Source organism: Sapajus apella, unplaced genomic scaffold (genome assembly GCF_009761245.1).
Source record: "Sapajus apella isolate SASKATOON/1434 unplaced genomic scaffold, GSC_monkey_1.0 scaffold48, whole genome shotgun sequence".
Taxonomy (NCBI): domain Eukaryota; kingdom Metazoa; phylum Chordata; class Mammalia; order Primates; family Cebidae; genus Sapajus; species Sapajus apella.
Genome location: NW_022436988.1, coordinates 7,764,853 through 7,784,986, shown reverse-complemented (window position 1 = coordinate 7,784,986; position 20,134 = coordinate 7,764,853). Strand labels below are relative to the sequence as shown.

The 20,134-nt window shown below is 46.3% G+C and overlaps 1 protein-coding gene and 1 long non-coding RNA gene across 3 annotated transcripts; one reads left to right on the top strand and one right to left on the bottom strand.

The window, feature by feature from the left end:
* Positions 1 to 3,112: 3,112 nt before the first annotated feature.
* On the bottom strand, positions 3,113 to 19,658 carry JPT1 (Jupiter microtubule associated homolog 1). Of its 2 annotated transcripts, XM_032241724.1 has the most exons (5): positions 19,436 to 19,652; positions 14,012 to 14,154; positions 13,366 to 13,463; positions 12,485 to 12,503; positions 3,113 to 3,379 (listed from the first exon to the last, which is right to left on the bottom strand). In XM_032241724.1, the coding sequence occupies exons 1-5, from the start codon at positions 19,489 to 19,491 to the stop codon at positions 3,231 to 3,233; spliced, it is 465 nt and encodes a 154-aa protein (XP_032097615.1). In that variant the 5' UTR covers positions 19,492 to 19,652; the 3' UTR covers positions 3,113 to 3,230. The 2 variants fall into 2 exon arrangements, with proteins under 2 accessions (XP_032097615.1, XP_032097616.1); XM_032241725.1 differs by lacking the exon at positions 12,485 to 12,503 and having other exon boundaries at positions 19,436 to 19,658.
* Positions 6,935 to 14,522, top strand: LOC116525680. Its single transcript, XR_004257773.1, has 3 exons — positions 6,935 to 7,430; positions 10,595 to 10,600; positions 13,920 to 14,522. It is a non-coding gene; the product is annotated as an uncharacterized LOC116525680 (long non-coding RNA).
* Positions 19,659 to 20,134: the final 476 nt, after the last annotated feature.

Genomic DNA, 20,134 nt, shown 5'->3' with positions numbered 1-20,134 from the left:
ATCGCCAGCCTGGCGAACAGAGAGAGACTCCATCTAAAAAAAAAAAGGGAGTTTCAAGCCTGGTTTCCCTGGAAAGATGATTTTGATCAGGTACAAGTAATCAGGACTGTCCTCAGGACTTTATGTAGAACTAACATTGCTTACCTAGAACTGGCATTTTCTACCCCCGTGTAGAAAATGCTTAACTAATAAATTTGACTCTCCTTTTTGTGGATTTCATGAAACTTCCTGACTCTACCAAAATCTATTTACCTACAAACTGTAAAGCCAGGAACAGTGGCTCAGGCTGGTAATCCCAGCATTCTGGGAGGCCCAGGCAGATCACTTGAGCCCAGGAGTTCAAGACCAGCCTGAGCAACATAGGGAGACCCTGCCGCTACAATAAATCAATAAGCTGGATATGGTGGCGCATGCCTGTGGTCCCAGCTACTCATGAGCCTGAGGCAGGAGGATCCCTTGAGACCAGGAAGTTGAGGCTACACTGAGCCTTCATCCTGCCACTGCAGTCCAGCCTGGGTGACAGAGGGAGGCCCTGTGAGGGGAGGGGGAGCCAAAATTATAAACACAGATTTAAGTGGCCCATCTCACGAGCCCACTGCTTCCAAATACATGCAACAGAAGCATCGCAAAAACAGTCTAAGAATGTCTCAAGTCAACATGCATACAACTCAGATACGCAGACATTTTGGAGGTCCAGACTTGCGACTTATTTCAAGGGGAAGCATTCTTGGGGACTGAGCCCTCAACCTGTGGAATCGAAGCTATCTCCAGGTAGATGATTGTCAGAATTGAATTGGAGGGCCGGGATGGTGGCTCATGCCTGTACTCCCAGCACTTTGGGAAGTCCAGGCAGGCTGGTCACTTGAGGTCAGGCGTTCAACACCAGCCTGGGCAACATGGCAAAATCCCATCTCTACTAAAAATACAAAAATTAGCTGAGTGTGGTGGCAGGTGCCTATAGTCCCAGGTACTTGGGAGGCTGAGGCAGGAGAATCGCTAGAACCTGAGAGGCAGAGGTTGCAGTGAGTGGAGATCATGCCACTATACTTCAGCCTGGGCAACAGTGAGACAACATCTTAAAAGAAAAAAAAAAATTGGAGGACACTAGCTGATATCCACTGCAGAATTGCTGCTGGTGGGGAGAAATCCCCACGTATGTAGAGTTGGAGAAGACTTTGAGATAGGATCTTGCTCTGTCACCCAGGCTGGAGTGCAGCAGTGCAATCTTGGTTCCCTGCGGCCTCCATCTCGTGGGCTCAAATGATCCTCCCGAGTATCTGGGACTACAGGCGTGTATCAGCACACCCACCTAATTTTTTTTTTTTTTGTATCTTTATTCTATGAAGAATTTTTTTTTTTTTAGGGGGTAGAGACGAGGTTTCACCATGTTGCCCAGGCTTGGAGAACACTTTAAAATGTTACCCCAGCCGGGCGCAGTGGTTCACGCCTGTAATCCCAGCACTTTGGGAGGCCGAGGCGGGTGGATCACGAGGTCAAGAGATCGAGACCATCCTGGTCAACATGGTGAAACCCCGTCTCTACTAAAAATACAAAAAACTAGCTGGGCATGGTGGCGCGTGCCTGTAATCCCAGCTACTCAGGAGGCTGAGGCAGGAGAATTGCCTGAACCCAGGAGGCGGAGGTTGCGGTGAGCCGAGATCGCGCCATTGCACTCCAGCCTGGGCAACAAGAGCGAAAACCCCCCTCAAAAAAAAAAAAAAAAAAAAAAAAAAAAAATGTTACCCCAGAACAAAGGGCAGGTTAGCAGAAGAGTCTAACCTGCTTATCTTTAGAGACTTCTTCCGAGAGAAGCCCACTGCTCTCTGGGTCTTCATCTATTTTGTTTTTGTTTTTTAAGGGGGTCTTGCTACGTTGCCCAGGATAATCTCAAACCCCTGGGCTCAGGCATCCTCTTGCCTCAGCATCCCAACTAGCAAATTACAGGCACACCCAGCTATTTTAACTTCAAATGACTCATCCAATCAGTGGGCAGGATTTTTAGTGACAACAAGAAAAGCATCTAACCAGGGAGAACACTGAAACCATCTCAAAAAGAAGACACAGTACACAATGTTTCAAAATGTGGATATTGTTTACTTGAAGCAACAGTCCAGGATTGTGAAGTACAACACACATTTTAAGGATGAGACTTTCCTTTCATGGTCAAGCACCAGCATCATGCACACAGCATCAAGTTATTTAAAACACCCCCCGCCCCCATGGGACCCCGTTCCTAGATGAAGACCCACTTTGGTGTGACTGCCTCCCTTGCTTCACTGCTTTTAGTTCCAGTCAGTTTCATTATACATCCAAGCCACTTTCTGCATGAGAGCAGCAAGCTTTGCTCATCAGCCACCCATGTTACTATCTGTCTACTTCTTAAGGTTAAAAAATAGGCCGGTGTGGTGGCTCAAGCCTATACTCTCAACACTTTAGGAGGCCAACGCGGGTGGATCATCTGAGGTCATTGAGACCAGCCTAGCCAACATGTTGAAACCCTGTCTCTACTATATATACAAAAAAATTAGCCGGGTGTGGTGGCAGGCACGTGTAATCCCAGCTACTTGGGAGGCTGAGGCAGGAGAATCGCTTGAATCCGGGAGACCGAGGTTGCAGTAAGCCAAGATTGTGCCACTGCACTCCAGCCTAGGCAACAGAGCGAGACTCCATCTCAAAAAAAGGCTAAAAAATAAAGGGCAGTTTCTTTGCTTTGCAGGCGGCAAGGCATGAGGCACAGGCCTCTTCATGGTTCCACATGGCACAGGAGGAGGCTCGGAGCAAAGGCCACTGGCCAAGTTAGGGCAACACCAAGAAGGCTCTGCGGAGAGACACCCTATGTGCTGGGGCCTGGCGGGAACGGTGCCTGTGGATTGGCTATGGTCTGTCCAGTTGAGGCTTGGTAAACCCAAGTAAAGTGTTAAAACCCCAGTACAAAAGATCCTCTAACACATCTAGAACCAAATTAATTTGTTTTTAAAAACACAGTACTAAGTGTCACAAAGCTTTCCCTCCAACCTACTACTAGAAAACACTCATGCCATAGCCCACAGACCCAGGAGTCAAGACAGAGAGAAACCTGTTCTTCAAAAGAAAAAAAAAAAAAAGACAGCAGTACATAAAGTGCTTCTTTTTAATGAAACAAATCCAAGAGATGTACAGTCAGGCTCAAGTTGTGCAGTTCACAAGCATGGAGGAAACAAACAAAACGACAGTGTTCAGGACAGTAAGAGTTAACCCAAGACAAGGCTGGACTTGCCACCAGGGGGATTTCTCCTGGATGGCACTGGGGCCGGGGCCACCGGGCTGGGCACAGGCGCAGCGGGCACGGGCTTCTCTTCACTCTGCCCCAGGCTGCCTTGCAAGTCTGTGTCCACATTTTCTATGAAAACAGAATAGAAATAACACTCATAACCACAGGTATTTCCTGTTAAGATTAAAGGTCTGTTTTTTTATTTATTTAATTTTCTGTTTGATGGTTGGAAACATACCTAAAAGCATAAAGAAAATAATCATCACCTGCCATGTTCCCACTCCACAAAATTAACCAGTGTTCATGTTCTCCCACATTTGTTGTTTATGTTCTTTCCTAAATTACATGAAGATGAAGATTTTAAATAAAAACAGGAAACTCTAGCTCTCCAGCCCCTTCCACCTCCGGATGGGTCCTGCTCTCGCCATTCCCAGAGGTCCCACTGCAAGTCCTCAGCATCCTTCTAGTTCACTTGTTTCGTGGACATTTATTTATATGTAGCCAGGTAAGACGTAACACTGTTCTGGTTACATTTAACATAAATGGTATCGATTTCCTTTGTTTTTACTCTAGGAGAAGTATCCCGATATACTTACACACAGGGTTGTAATTCACCTTGCTCATTAACTACATGTTTTCAAATCCCTCACTTCACTGTCAAGCTTAACTGCTATTTTATAGCAATTACCACATGACATAGTCTATTTATCCAATTCTCTGACAGACAGCAAAAAAACAAACCAATCCAACATTTCTAAACAAACTCTCATTAGGGTTGTCTCCAAAACCAGAAAAAAACACTGATTCAGGCTGGGTGTGTGGTAGCTCATGCCTGTAATCCCAGCACTTTGGGAGGGCAGATCACAAGGTCAAGAGATAGAGACCATCCTGGCCAACATGGTGAAACCCATCTCTACTAAAAAATACAAAAATTAGCTGGGCATGGTGGCACACGCCTACAGTCCCAGCTACGCAGGAGGCTGAGGCAGGATAACTGCTTGAACCTGTGAAGCGGAGGTTGCAGTGAGCCAAGATCGTGCCACTGCACTCCAGCCTGGCGCCTGGCAACAGAACAAAACTCTGTCTTTAAAAAAAAAAATAAGAAAAGAAAAAACATTGATTCAAAGGGAAGAATGAGGCCAGGCACGGTGGCTCGTGCCTGTAATCCCAGCACTTTGGGGGGCTGAGGCAGGCAGATCACGAGGTCAGGAGATCAAGACCATCCAGGTTAACAAGGTGAAACCCCACCTCTACTAAAAATACAAAAATTAGCTGGGTGTGGTGGCACGCACCTTAGTCCCAGCTACTTGGGAGACTGAGGCAGGAGAATCACCTGAACCCAGGAGGTGGAGTTGCAGTGAGCTGAGATCCACCACTGCAACTCCAGCCTGGGAAACAGAGAGAGACTACATCTAAAAAATATAAATAACAAAGTGAAGAATGAATGCAAAAATTCTGTATTTTCTGTGAAAGGAAATTTTTACTAAGAGCTTAACAGTTGAATTACTTTTAGTTTAGTTTTTTGGGGGGAGTAGAGGGATGGATATTGAGACAGGGTCTCACACTGTGGCCCAGGCTGCAGTGCAGTGGCTCAATCACAGACCACTGTAGGCTCAAACTCCTGGGCTCAAGCAATGCTACATCAGTCTCCCAAATAGCTGGGACTACAGTTGCACAACACCACACCTGGCTTTCTTTTTTTTTTTTTTTTTTTTTTTTAAAGAGATGGGGATCTCCTTATCTTGCCCAGGCTGCTCTTGAATTCCTGGCTCAAGTGATCCTCCTATCTCAGCTTCCCTACGTGCTGGGATTACAGGCACGAGGCACCTTCAACCTTCACCCAGCCTCGTTTTCTTTTCTTTCTTAGGGTTTTTTTTTTTTTTTTTTTTTGAGACAGGGTCTTTAACCTCCGCCTCCCGGCTTCAAGCGATTCTCCTATCTCAGCCTCCCAAGTAGCTGGGATTATAGTTGCGCACCACCATGCGAGATTAATTTTCATATCTTTAGTAGAGACAGGGTTTTGCCATGTTGGCCAGGCTGGTCTCGAACTCCTGGCTTCAAGTGATCTGCCTACTTTGGCCTCCCAAAGTGCTAGGATTATAGGCATTAAAGCCACTACACCTGACCTAGTTTTCTTTTTTTTAATTTTTTCTTTTTGAGATAGAGTCTTGCTTTGTCACCCAGGCTAGAGTGAAGTGGCACAATTTCGGCTTGCTGCAACCTCCGTCTCCCGGGTTCAAGCAATTCTTCTGCCTCAGCCTCCCAAGTAGCTGGGACTACAAGCCTGAGCCACCATGCCCAGCTAATTTTTCTATTTTTAGTAGAGATGAGGTTTCACCATATTGGCCAGGCTGGTCTCGAACTCCTGACCTTGTGATCCACCCGCCTAGGCCTCCCAAAGTGCTGGGATTACAGGCATGGGCCACCACGCGTGGCCTTTTTTTTTTTTCTTCCATTTTTTCAGACAGAGTTTCGCTCTTGTTTTCCAGGCTGGAGTGCAGCAGCACAATCTCGGCTCACTGAAAGCTGTGCCTCCCAGGTTCAAGTGATTCTCCTGCCTCAGCCTCCCAAGTAGCTGGGATTACAGGTACCCACCACCCCACCACGCTTGACTAAATTTTTTGTATTTTTAGTAGAGACAGGGTTTCACTGTGTTGGCCAGGCTGGTCTTGAACACCTGACCTCAGGTAATCTACCTGCCTTGGCCTCCCAAAGGGCTGCGATTACAGGCGTGAGCCACCTCACCCAGCCGAGAAGTCTTTGAACTAAAAATATATATTCTTAGATCCAAAACACAACAAAATCTCAGGAATATGCTACTTTTAACATTTCATGAATTTCTGGGACATTCTAAGGAAATAACATATAAAACGTTCTATACAATGTGACTACAAGCAAAACTAGAGTATGAGGATTTCCAGAATGACGGCCATCGCAATTATGGACTGAAACTCAGAGAGGGTCACCTATTAGTTTCCTATGGTTACATCCATTGTAAAAAGCAGCAAGACCAAATGCACTGGATCAGACACTCAAGTCCTGCAATAAGTGTCCCTAAAATAACCTAAACTATAAATATAAAAGAGAAACAAAACTCCACATTAGAAAAAACTCTAGAATTCAGACTAAGACAACTTATTAGTTCAAGTAGTTTCATTTCTGCTGGTGGGACACGGCCTCCTGCTACACATGTAGGATCTGACTGAATTCTTCATTCTGTCTGAATCAAGCAGTTAATGGATATTCTGAAGAATAAAACATAATCTTACAGCCCACCCATGGTGGTTTATTTTCACGAAATGCTCTTTGGATGAATCAAGCTCAATCCTACTAGTCTTGTATTTGTCTTACATTATTAATAGAATTGTTTTGTTTTTCACAAATACATAACATGCCAATAAAGAACAAAAAAGCACACAACACAGGGAGCCTGAACAAGCGGCAGCAGGCCTTAATAAAATTAAAATGTCGGTCCAGGCTGGGCGTGGCTCAAGCCTGTAATCCCAGCACTTTGGGAGGCCAAGGCGGGCAGATCACCTGAGGTCAGGAGTTCCAGACCAGCCTGGCCAACATGGTGAAACCCCGTCTCTACTACAAATGCAAAAATTAGCCGGGCATGGTGGTGCATGCCTGCAATCCCAGCTACTCGGGAGGCTGAGGCAGGAGAATGGCTTGAACCTGGGAGGTGGAGGTTGTAGTGAGCCAAGATGCACACCACTGCACTCCAGTCTGGTGGACAAGAGCAAGACTTTGTCTCAAAATAAATAAAATAAATGTCCAGTTAGAAATAGTCCAGCCACAGAAGAGGGAGGTTAGTTTGTTACTAGCCTATAATGAGATAAGTACAGGAATTGAGATTGCTTAGAAACTTTTATACCAATTTGACACAGAAAGCTTTTGTCTGCTGAATATTTAAATGAAATTCTTTCTACCAAAATATACATTTTAGCCACTCCTGACTTGTCTCTCTTCTTTGGCACATCAATAAGATAACTGAACAAAGACACCTCTATCTGAATAGAAGAAAACGACTGGTTCTAAGAATCAAAGAATCAGAAACTGAAGAAAAGTAGCAGACCATCTAACCTGCCTGCAGTTAGGGAAACACTTTTCTGCCTGAAATTCCTGGACTTTCTCCCTCTTAAAGATTTCTCAAGATGGAAACTCCAAAGTCATTCCTGTAGCCACTCCTGTGTTTAACAGCCCTGGAGGTAAAAGCAATCTCCCTTATATCCAAAGGGAATCCATCTTATTTAAGCTGAATTGGGGTTGACCTTTAATCCTCCAGATGTATCTTATTACTGTACCCCAGCCAGGCACAGTGGCTCACACCAATAATCTCAGTATTTTGGGAGGCCAAGGCAGGAAGATCAACAGGACCAGCCTGGGAAACATGGCAAAACCCTATCTCTACAAAAACTACAAAAATTGGCTGGCGCAGTGCCTCATGTCCATAATCCCAGCACTTGGGAAGGCCAAGGCAGGAGGATCACCTTCGGTCAGGAATTTGAGACCAGCCTGGCCAACATGGCGAAACACCATCTCTACTAAAAATACAAAAATTTTAGCCAGGCGTGGTAGCACACACCTGTAGTCCCAGCCACTCAGGAAGCTGAAGCAGGAGACTCACTTAAACCCAGGAGGTAGAAGTTGCAGTGACCTAAAATCGTGCCACTGCACTTCAGAATGGGGGACAGAGATCTGGCTCAATTATAAAAAAAAAAAAAAAAAAAGGCTGGGTTCGGTGGCTCACACCTGTAATCCCAGCACTTTGGGAGGCCAAGGCGGGTGGATCACAAGGTCAGGAGATCAAGATTATCCTGACCAACATGGTGAAACCCATCTCTACTAAAATAAAAAAAATTAGCCAGGCGTGGTGGCACGCGCCTGTGGTCCCAGATACTCAGGAAGCTGAGGCAGGGGAATTGCTTGAACCTGGGAGGCAGAGGTTACAGTAAGCTGAGATCTTGCCACTGCACTCCAGCCTGGCGACAGAGCGAGACTCCATCTCAAAAAAAAAAAAAAAAAAAAAAAGTTTCTTTGCTTGAATGAATTGCTTTAAAAAAAAAAAAAAAAAAAAAAGAACAACAGGTGACCACTGGGGGAAAAAAGAAAGGAAGGACTTAGGAATTTACGACCAGCCTGGCCAACATGGCAAAACCTCTGTGTCTACTAAAAATACAAAAAAAGTAAAAAAATCAGCTGAGCTAGGCCAGATGCGGTGGCTCACTCCAGTAATCCCAGCACTTAGGGAGGCCGAGGTGGGCGGATTGCCTAAGGTCAGGAGTTTGAGACCAGCCTGGTTAACATGGTAAAACCCTATCTCTACTAGAAATACAAAAAATAACCAGGTGTGGTGGCACAGGCCTGTAGACCCAGCTACTCAGAGGCTGAGGAGAATCGCTTGAACCCAGGAGGTGGAGATCACACCACTGCACTCCAGCCTGGGCAACAGAGCAAAACTCTGTCTCAAAAAAAAATAGTAAATAATAAATAAAAAAAATTAGGCTGGGCACAGTGGCTCACAAGATCAAGAGATTGAGGCCATCATGGCCCACAAAGTGAAACCCTGTCTCTAATAAAAATACAAAAATTAGCTGGGCATGGTGGCACATGCCCATAGTCCCAGCTACTCAGGAGGCTAAGGCAGGAGAATTGCTTGAACACAGGAGGCAGAGGTTGCAGTGAACTGAGATCACACCACTGCATTCCAGCCTGGCGACAGAGTGAGACTGTCTCAAAAAAAAAAACAAAGATTAGCTGTTTCGGGCCGGGCATGTGGCTCACGCCTGTAATCCCAACACTTTGGGAGGCCGAGGCAGGTAGATCACAAGGTCAAGAGATCGAGACCATCCTGGTCAATATGGTGAAACCCCGTCTCTACTAAAAATACAAAAAATTAGCTGGGCATGGTGGCGTGTGCCTGTAATCCCAGCTACTCAGGAGGCTGAGGCAGGAGAATTGCTTGAACCCAGGAGGCGGAGGCTGCGGTGAGCCGAGATCACGCCATTGCACTCCAGCCTGGGTAACAAGAGCAAAACTCCATCTCAAAAAAAAAAAAAAAAAAAAAAAAGATTAGCTGTTTCACATACACACCGACACACACCCCCTGTGTGTTTTTGTCCACAGCTACTAGCCAGTAACTCCCATAACCCCCTTGCTACAGTCTTTTGGAATAGCCCTCAGGAAACAGAATCCGTGGCCTCCTATCTTCCTTCTGTCTGCCCAGGGCGGGGCTGTAATCTGATGGCAGGTCAAAAGACCCTCGATCCAGAGGGTCCTGCTGCATACCCTGGAGGAAAGAATGCTACAGAGGGGCCAGGAAGAATCTGAACAGATGGGCCTTGCTGGGTTTCCCCGCTCTGTCCACTGGTATAAAATCAAACCCTTTTTGTCTAATCGCATTTCTATACAGTTGTCAATTATGCCAATGTAATGAAGGCTCCATAAAAACCAAAAGGGGCCGGGCGCGGTGGCTCAAGCCTGTAATTCCAGTACTTTGGGAGGCCGAGGCAGGTGGATCACGAGGTCAAGAGATCGAGACCATCCTGGTCAACACAGTGAAACCCCGTCTCTACTAAAAATACAAAACATTTGCTGGGCATGGTGGCGCGTGCCTGTAATCCCAGCTACTCAGGAAGCTGAGGCAGGAGAATTGCCTGAACCCAGGAGGCGGAGGTGGCGGTGAGCCGAGATCGCGCCATTGCACTCCAGCCTGGGTAACAAGAGCAAAAACTCAAAAAAAAAAAAAAAGAAGATACATTTGGCTGGGCGCGGTGGCTCACGCTTGTAATCCTAGCACGTTGGGAGGCCGAGGTGGGTGGATCACCTGAGGTCAGGAGTTCAAGACCAGCCTGGCCATCATGGTAAAACCCCATCTTAAAAAAAAATAATAATAAAATTAAAATAAAAATAAAGGCCGGGCGCGGTGGCTCAAGCCTGTAATCCCAGCACTTTGGGAGGCCGAGGCGGGTGGATCACGAGGTCAAGAGATCAAGACCATCCTGGTCAACAAGGTGAAACCCCGTCTCTACTAAAAGTACCAAAAATTAGCTGGGCATGGTGGCGTGTGCCTGTAATCCCAGCTACTCAGGAGGCTGAGGCAGGAGAATTGCCTGAACCCAGGAGGCGGAGGTTGCGGTGAGCCGAGATCGCGCCATTGCACTCCAGCCTGGGTAACAAGAGCGAAACTCCGTCTCAAAAAAAAATAATAATAAAATAAAAATAAAAATAAAAAATAAAAAAATAAAAAAAAAATACAAAAATTAGCCAGGCGTGGTGGCGCATGCCTGTAATCCCAGCTACTGGGGAGGCTGAGGAAGGAGAATTGCTTGAACCTGGGAGGTGGAGGTTGCGGTAAGCCAAGATTGTACCACTGCACTCCAGCCTGTGCAACAGGAGCGATACTCTCTCAAAAAAAAAAAAAAAAAAAAGAAACAGTGTGTAAGAAGGCAGGAGAGGAATTTGCTTCTTCAGCCTTTCTGTGTGTGCTTGAAAGCACTACACCATAAAACATAAGGGTAGGAAAAGGCCTTAAGGGGAAGCTGCTGCTTCTGTCTAGACCAGAGGACCTTGTGACTGCTGCACTCATGGACTGCTGCTGCCTGACACTTGTCAGCCTCGCATTCATCAGCAGTTCTCCAGCACTTGTTAAAGAAATGCCAACAAATACCTCCAAGACTTAAGGTAATTAAGTCAATAATTACAGCTTATTTCTACCTGTAGTTGGTAATATGGATGGTCAGCTCAAAATTTACATTTGCTCCCTAAATCATTATTTACAAAATCACCAAGTAACCAATGTGTTGCTGAATAAGCAACATCCCTATAAAAACAAATGAACTTTGTAAATTGGATGCTGTGCGCTGAGCTTGAAATGCTTATCTTAAAAAGCTCTCTCTGGGTGGTAGTGAGTTATCTGGATTGTTCATAGTTACGGGTCCAGCTTTCTCCTTTTCTCAATCCTGCACTTGGCTAGTATATACATAAATACAATAAGTACATAAATGCAAAAAGCTCTCAGCTGGGATGGCTCATGCCTATAATACCAACACTTTGGGGAAGCTGAGGTGCAAGGATCACTTAAGCTCACGAGTTCGAGACCAGCCTGGGAAACATAGTGAGATCTCATCTCTACTAAAAATAAAAAGAAATTAGCAAGGTGTGGTGGCATACACCTATAGTCCCAGCTACTTAGGAGGCTGAGGTGGGCGGATCACCTGAGGTCAAGGCCACAGTGAGCTGTGATCACCCACTGCACTCCAGCCTTGGTGACAGAGAGACACCTGATCTCAAAAAAAAAAAAAAAGCTCTCATTAAGTGTAACCAATACTGACCTGATTAAATGTGGGTGTGTTTGAGTATAGATATATTTGGGTTTATTTTTTTGAGGCAAGGTCTCACTCTGTCACCCAGACTGGAGTATAATGGTGTGATCTCTGCTCACTGCAACCTCCACGTCCTGGGCTCAAGCAGTCCTCCCACCTGAGCCTCCTGGGTAGTTGGATTACAGGCATGTGTCACCATGCCAGGCTATTTTGTACTTTTTTTATAGAGATGGTGTTTCACCATGTTTCCCAGGCTGGTCTTGAACTCCTGGGCTCAAGCAATCTGCCTGCCTCAGCCTCCCAAAGTGTTGAGATTACAGGCGTGAGCCACCACGCCCAGTCAATATATGTAATTTTAAAGGATTCTCCAATTTTTCTCTTCTATTACATTTCTAGCATTGATCACATTACTGGCAGATTAAGAATGTGGCCATGTTTACTGACTTTCCAGTTTCATTTTCGTTTCCTCTCCACCCAGAGGATGGCAGCACTTGGGGCACAGCCAGGTTTCACTCCCCAGTCTCCTTCCCCAAGACATGATTTTATTTATTTATTTAGAGATGGGGTCTTGCTTTGTCACCCAGGCTGGAGTGCTGTGGTGCCATCTCAGCTCACTCTGCCCCTCAGGTTCAAGTGATTCTCCTACCTCAGCCTTCAGAAGAGCTGGGATTACAGGTGCCTGGCACCACGCCTGGCTAATTTTGTATTTATAATAGAGACAGAGTTTCACCATCTTGGCCAGGCTGGTCTTGAACTGCTGACCACGGGATCCACCTGCTTTGGCCTCCCAAAGTGCTGGGATTACAGGCGTGAACCACTGCGCCTAGCTGACATGATTTAAATCAAAATTCACATCTGTCCTAAAACCACTGACAGAGCCAGAAATTTGGTCTTCAGAAGTACTCACCATGAATATCAGCTTCTCCCTAGAAAGGAAAAAAAATTCAAAAATTTACTTCCTATTTTAATTTTGGAACACAAAAAACCAGTCATACTTCATAGCAGCTAATATTTATTTGACACCAAATGTGACATTTCATTTTGATGCAATCAAGCCCAGGGTCAGTCTGCTACCTCCGTCCAACTTAGGACAGTGCTATGCAAATATTCTGCACGAGAAATTGCCGTGGTGCCAGGAACACATCGAAAACAAAAAACATAAACATTTACTCTGATGACCCCACCCCAATGAGCACTTCAGAGATCTTGCATTAGAATGGAGGACTGGTAAATCTATCCTTTCATTTGTCTCTCTCCTTTCCCTTTATCTAGTTGTGGAAGGACCCCTATCGGTTCCAAAGCCCTTCTTCAGTTCTCTCCACACTCAGACAGGTGATGCCTCAATGTGCTCTGAGGGATTTAGGGGGAGGTCTTTCCAACACACAGGGGGCTTGGTGATAGTACTCAACTCCAGACACAACAAGTGGTCATGCCAGCACTAGTCTCCTGGAGTTCCAGGCAAAGCAGTATTAGCAAAAAACAGTCCCTAAACTCAGAAATGTTTCTATGTATGTGACACACAGGAAGTAAGAAAGAGCCACAAGTTCCAAAAATCGATACAGGAGGCAAAACAAATCCTAATGGTAAAAGAGACACAGAAACAGACTGAGATCATGTTAATGCACTTCTCTGCTTTTACTCTCTATCAATCTTCCATTATCAACATGGCCCAGTCCCTTTCCTAACCACCTCAACGTAAAATTCCAGGGGCAGAACTGAAACTCTTGGTACAAATTTCAGAATCGTAGTGACCTCAAAGCCTTTCTGTCCTCATGCTGTCACACTGACCTTCAGATCTAAGAAGTCTCCGGAGCTTGCTTCCGAGGAGTTCCTTCTCTGCAGTCCAGATGACTCTAAGTCTTCCCTGCCACCACTAGACTTGGCACCTAAAATTCCAAATATACTTTCTTCAGAAATACAACAGAAAAAATCTAAAACAAAGCAGCTCAGCAATTGACGTTATGTGTTAGTCTCATATTACAAAATGAGAAAATAGTCTTAAGGAAGTTAAGCTAATTACTTAAACGTTAACCCAGTCTGACTTCAGTCCCGACTCTGATCCATCACACACAGCCTCCTAGTATTTCCTATCATGTTAAATCTAAACTGTTGTTTTATTACCATTAAGCTAGATTTTGTTATTAGTTCAAAACCAGCTGTAGTTAATTTCTCTTTTGTTTGTTTTTGACACAGGGTTTCACTCTGTCACCTAGGCTGGGGGGCAGCGGTTCAATCATAGCTCACTGTAGCCTCCACCTCCCAGGCTCAAGCGATCCTCCCAAGCATTAGAGACTACATGCACACTGCCCCTACCACCAGCTAATTTTTGTTTTGTTTTATAGAGATGGGGGCACACTTTGGTGCCCAGGCTGCATCTGTGGCTGTTGATACTGGGCCCATACCTTTGAACAGTGAGCACAGATAACAAGAATACCTGCCGACTTGGCCCAAGCAGCTTGATTTTCCTCAGGTGTCCCAAAGATATTAGAGGCCATTTTGTTCTTCCTCACAGGTTGTTCTGTTGGTTCATCAAAACCTAATGAAAAATTGGATCCACCACCTGGAGGCCGCAAAACCCTACAAATAATGGCAAAACATCAACTTCAGATCATACTGCAACATTTCTTGGCATAAATCTTTTCAGACAACTTTCATTTCACTTTCCTCACCCATTCATTTCCCTCACCCCTACAACAGACAGCTGCTAACAGGAAAAAGGAATCAACTTCATCAGCGTGTACATTCAATGCTGGATGTGAAGATACTAAATACTGCTTTATAATGCTTGTAATGCGGTCATGGATAACACGAGGCAGCTGAAACAGCGTGGAACTCATCACAATTAACAGCCTGGCTGGCGTCACCTTTTCAGAAATGGCAAAAGACCTACTGGACCTTACTCTACTGGGCTTGGCAGAATATATTTGCAAAGAAGTTTAGAAACATTTCTTGTTTCTATTCATTTAAAAATCACTTCCAGGCACTGGAACACACCTGTAATCCCAGCGCTCTAGGAGGCCAAGGCAGGATCATCACTTGAGCCTAGGAGTTCAAGACCAGCCTGGGCAAAATGGCAAGACCCCATCTCTATAAAAAAAAAAATTAAAAATTAGCCAAGCATGGTGACGCATGCCTGTGGTCCCAGCTACATCAGAGTCTGAGACAGAAGGATCGCTTCAGCCCAGGAGGTCAAGACTGCAGTGAGCTGTGCTCACACCACTGAACTCCAGCCTGTGTGACAGAGCAAAACTGTATCAAAATGCAAAAAGTAAATAAAATTTTAAAAATCACTTCTTTATTTTTAACTACATAAATAACTTGGGCTGGGTCAGTGGCAGGCCCCTGTTGTCCCAGCCATTCTAGAAGCTGAGGCAGGAGGATTGCTTGAGCCCAGGAGTTCAAGGCCAGCCTAGGCAACATAGTGAGATCCCTGTCTCTAAATTACTTATACACACACACACACACACACACATACTCTCTCTCTCTCTCTCTCTGTCTCTCTCCCTCTCTCTCTCTCTCTCAAGTTGGCTGGACCAATTTAGAAGCCCAAGAAGAGCTGATAATAGACTCTTTGATCTCAACCTCACTAATAAGCCTTGTACCTCACCATTCTCACAGTAAACATGAGTGACTAGCCATTAGGGCAAAGTCAGTATGAGAAATTAAGTATAAGGTTCCACATCATGGTCTATGTCTGTGTTCCTTTGGACATCATCTATAGCTTTTTGTTCAACATGGAAATACATTTTTTAACATTTCCAAATCTTCCTGCCATAGGTTGACCAATTTGTCTCCTTGGAAAACTCAATTTAACTCCTCTTGCCACCTCTCAAAACAGAAAATCCAGGTGGTTTTATGGGAATACTTTTTGAGATGGAGTCTTGCCTCTTATCGCCCCGGCTGGAGTGCAGTGGTGAAATCTTGGCTCACTGCAACCTCCGCCTCCCAGGTTCAAGCAATTCTGCTTCAGCCTCCAGATTAGCTGGTATTACAGGCATGTGCCACCATGCCCAGCTAATTTTTTTGTGTGTATTTTTAGTAGAGACAGGTTTTTACCATGTTGGGTAGACTGGTCTGGAACTCCTGACCTCAGGCAGTCTGTTCACCTCAGCCTCTCAAAGTGCTGGGACTACAGGCGTGAGCCACCATGCCCAGCCTAATTTTTGTATTATTAGTAAAGACAGGGTTCCACCATGTTGGTCAGGCTGGTCTTGAACTCCTAACCTGAGGTGATCCACCCGCCGCCTCAGCACCCCAAAGTGCTGGGATTACAGGCGTGAGCCACCAAACCCAGCTGACTTTTTCTTTTAACTTTTTGTTTTCCTACTGCCTATGTAATTTACAGAATATGGGAAGACTTTTAACTACTGATTCGATTCCTTTATTGCTGATGAGTGGTCTAGTTTTGTTTCTTCATAAAGCAGTTTGAGTAAGAAACATTTTTCTTTTTTTTTGGGATGGAGTTTCACTCTTGTTGCCGAGGCTGGAGTGCAATGGCACGATCTCGGCTCACTGCAACCTCTGCCTCATGGATTCAAGAGATTCTCCTGCCTCAGTCTCCAGAGGAGCTGGGATTACAGGCATGCGCCACCACACCCAGCTATTATTTTTGTATTTTTAGTAGAGACGGGGTTTTGCTATGTTGGCCAGGCTAGTCTCGAACTCCTGACCTCATGATCCGCCTGCCTCGGCCTCCCAAAGTGCTGGGATTACAGGTGTGAGCCACCACACTAGGCCATAACAAATATTTTTCTAAGAATATATAGAACTTCTAGCCAGGTGTGGTGGCGTTCACCTATAATCCCAGCTACTCAGGAGGCTGAGACAGGAGAATTGCTTGAACCCAGGAGGAAGAGGCTCTACAGTGAGCTGAGATCGTGCCTCTGCACTCCAGCCTGGGCAAAAGAGCGAGACTCTGTCTCAAAAAATAACAATAATAATAAAATTAAATTAAGGCCGGACGAGGTGGCTCATGCCTGTAATCCCAACACTTTGGGAGGCTGTGGTGGGCAGATCACGAGGTCGAACATGGTGAAACCCGTCTCTACTAAACAAGTACAAAAATTAGCTAGGCGTGGTGGCACGCACCTGTAATCCCAGTTACTGGGGAGGCTGAGACAGGAGAATCACTTGAACCCAGGAGGCAGAGGTTGCAGTGAGCTGCGATCCCGCCACTGCACTCCAGCCTGGAAACAGAGTGAGACTCTGTTCAAAAAATTCAATAAATAAATAAAAGGCCAGGTGAGGTGGCTCATGCCTGTAATCCCAACACTTTGGGAGGCTGAGGCGGGCAGATCACCTAAGGCTGGGAGTTTGAGACCAGCCTGACCAACATGGAGAAACCCCATCTCTACTAAAAATAAAAAATTAGCTAGGCGTGGTGGCACATGCCTGTAATCTCAGCTAGGGAGGCTGAGGCAGGAGAATCATTTGAACCCGGAAGCCGGAGGTTGTGGTCAGTGGAGATAGCAGCTTTTCACTCTAGCCTGGGCAACAAGAGCGAAACTCCATCTCAAAAAAAAAAAAAAAAAAAAAAATCAAGAAAAAGACACTAGTACCCAAACATCAGCTTAAGAGCAAGTCAAAACTCTAACCAGTCCAACTTTTTAAAGGTCTGTGTACCTCCTGCAATAGCAGGTACTAACCAACTCGGATGACGTCAGTGTTGTAGAGACCATTTGTAATAGCGACACATCCCCAAACAAAGGATGTAGATCATAAGGCAGAAAGTATCTCAGTGTTTTAGCATCCTACCATTCTTTCTGAACACACAACAACTAAATCAGGATTATATCTTTAAGACTGATCAAAAATGTGTCCAAGTACTATAGATAGCAATTTTTTTAAAATCACTCATTTTCTTTCTTCTCTTTAAATCTCGAAGTTTCTGAATATCTTTGCAGATCATTCCCTACCAGACTAAATTTATAACGAGTTTATGGAGGCAGGAGAACATTATTAGAGAAAATAAGTTTATGAGAATTAGGTGAAATTATAGAAAACGAGAAGGTACAGAAACAATAAGATGACAATGCTACTACAGTCCCCAGAGCGCAGTGTTGGAAGGAAATTGATGACAAGAGGTGAACTAAAATATTTATTTCGCAGGATCAAAACTCATTTGTCTCACATTGCAAGTGTGAGGATTCATTTGACCTGATTACTGAAATTCTTAACAAAACCCTAATAGGAACTCAACCCCAAAGAATAAAACCCCAGATTACACAGTATCATTCCAACAATTGAAGTCTCATCGACTGTAAGTTGCCCTCGCAACATAAAATGAAAAGCCAAGGCTCAATCTGTTCCTGTCCTCTGAAAACATTATCTCACTAGAAAGATAACAGAAAGGGAGCGACCAGTTTTCCTAGGTCTATGCTACTCAAGTTCCCCGTCCTCTCAGTAATCACCAATTTATTTTTTTGAATCTTACCCAGTCTTTTTGACATTGTAAACCTGAAAGAAATGAGTTGCAAAGGAATGTCATTTCCCATGCCTTCCTCCTAAGGCTCAGTTGCTGAGTGAGGCATGCTTTTTGTTCCCAAGTTCTCTAACCCCTGTGAGATATTGCTATTTCACGTGTCTTCTTAGCCCCACAAAATGGCTCCCTTTGTGCCACTTGGCCAAGACCCCGAGGCTAGCCACACATGAATGCAGGTCATAATTGATGTAAATACATGCTCGATAAAGTGGAATCGAAGCTTCCTCCAAGCCTTGAGGAGGATCCCAGATATGCCTGTAACCCACCTTAAAGAACAGTGTGCAATTAGCTGAGACAATGTGGACACACACCTTCCACAGAACCGAAACCCTTCCACCAAGTTAAGCAAGCACTTGCAAAAGGGTTCCTGTCCAAACACTGTGCCCAGTGCCTCAAGCCCAAAAAGCAGTGGGATGAAGGGCAAGAAAAATCCCCCGCTTCCCAGGTAGAAATACTATGTTAGAGACAATGGATGTCTCCGGCCCCGCCCAAGAACAAGAAACCTCCTCCTGCAAGGGAACCAGGGCCAGGGATGAACTCATTGGGCAAACGTCAAACGAGGAAGCGAAGAAGGTGAGATGCAAAGACCACAGTCCGAAGGTTTAAGCGCAGAAAACCCACTCGGGTTGGCTCGTTCCCCCTCCCTCTTAGAAATGGGCGCAGGGAGGGGGAGAAGGGGTCTTTCCTTTGTTAGGAAAGAAGAGGCACTTGGAAGAGGGGAGGCACTTCAAAGAGGGGACGAACGGTTGGGTCCTAAATGGGAGTAAAGGGTCGTAATAATCAGCCCCACCCGACCACAAATCCACCTGCCAGGTAGATCCGAATAAAGAGTGGGGGCACGGCGAGGGTAAGGAGCCGCCGGACCTGACCGATACGGTCTCCAGATCCGATCGCTGCGCCCGAGCGCGAGACCAGCCGCATGCCCTGCGTCAGGGGCAGAAGGAGCGCGTGGCCCGGCGATGGGACAATAGGGCCTTACCATGGGGCCCTAAAGGCTCCCAGGGCACCTGGGGGGGCAAGCCCACCATCCTGGGTATGGACCAACCTGCACGCACGCAGGAAAAAAGGGAAGTCCTCCCCGCAAGTTCCGATTAAACAAAACCGGCCGTGAACCGAGGGGCGACCAGCGCCGGCCTCCCAAGCCCCTGGTTCTGTGGGAGGAATGAATGGAGAGCAGCAGGGACCCGGGCGGGGCTGGCGCGCAGGGCTCGCCAGGCGGCACAAAGGCAGCGCCGGCGGCACATCCCCGCCGCCCGCCCCGGCGTGAGCGCAGCGCACGGGGCTTGTTGCCCGCAACGACCGGCGCGCGGCCCCGCCGGCAGCGGCCCTCCCAGCCCCTCAGCCCCGCGCGGGTCGGGCGCGGTCGGATCGCCTCACCGGGAGCTATTCCTGCTGTTGGGGTCGACTCCCTTGAAGGTGGTGGTTGTGGTCATGGCGCCGAGAAGCGAGGTAGGCTGGCGCGGGAGCAGAACGCTCAAAGGGTCAGACCCTAGGGGCGCAGGGAAACTCCACACCTAACAACCGGCCACCGCTTCAGGAGCCGCCGCCGCCGCCGCCGCCGCCGCCTCCTGTCCGGCGGATCGACGCCTTTATACGGTTTTAAGCGCCGTCCCCCCCATCCGCCGGAATTGGCCGGTTCAAATGGCTCCCTTCGTTCCTATTGGCTCTCTGGAGTGCCATGCACCGTGCGACATTACGATGGGTTGTGGCGGGCAAGGCTCAGCCTAAGCCCGCCCCCTTCCTGGGCAGGGAAGCCTTGGGACACTCTCCCCTCCCCCACTCCAAAATCTCGGCGATGATTGGACAGAAGACGAAACTGCCTCGCGCTGGGTACAAGTCGTGCTGGCTGTCACTTTAAAACGTTACCTGTTCACAGCTCTTTCTTGGGGAGTTACAACCTCGGCAAGCAGAAGGGAGATTTGTCACTATTACCATTCTCACATTGCTTTACTGATGGTGGGATAGTAAGGGCATCCTCCTTAAGGGATGAAAAGTACTGCAACAAGTTGACATTTATTTATTGAATACCTACTGTGGGTCCCATTTAGAAACCTAACAGTCTCAAAGCAGCAGCAG

Bases quoted from the DNA above. Each gene is read 5' to 3' on its own strand.
- JPT1 (XM_032241725.1), bottom strand. From the start codon at position 19,491: ATGACCACAACCACCACCTTCAAGGGAGTCGACCCCAACAGCAGGAAT. The intron at 14,155-19,435 runs GTGAGGCGATCC...CATTATTTGTAG, and splicing joins AACAGCAGGAATAGCTCCCG to GGTTTTGCGGCCTCCAGGTG. The intron at 3,380-13,365 runs GTCAGTGTGACA...CTGTTTTCATAG, and splicing joins GAGACTTCTTAGATCTGAAG to AAAATGTGGACACAGACTTG.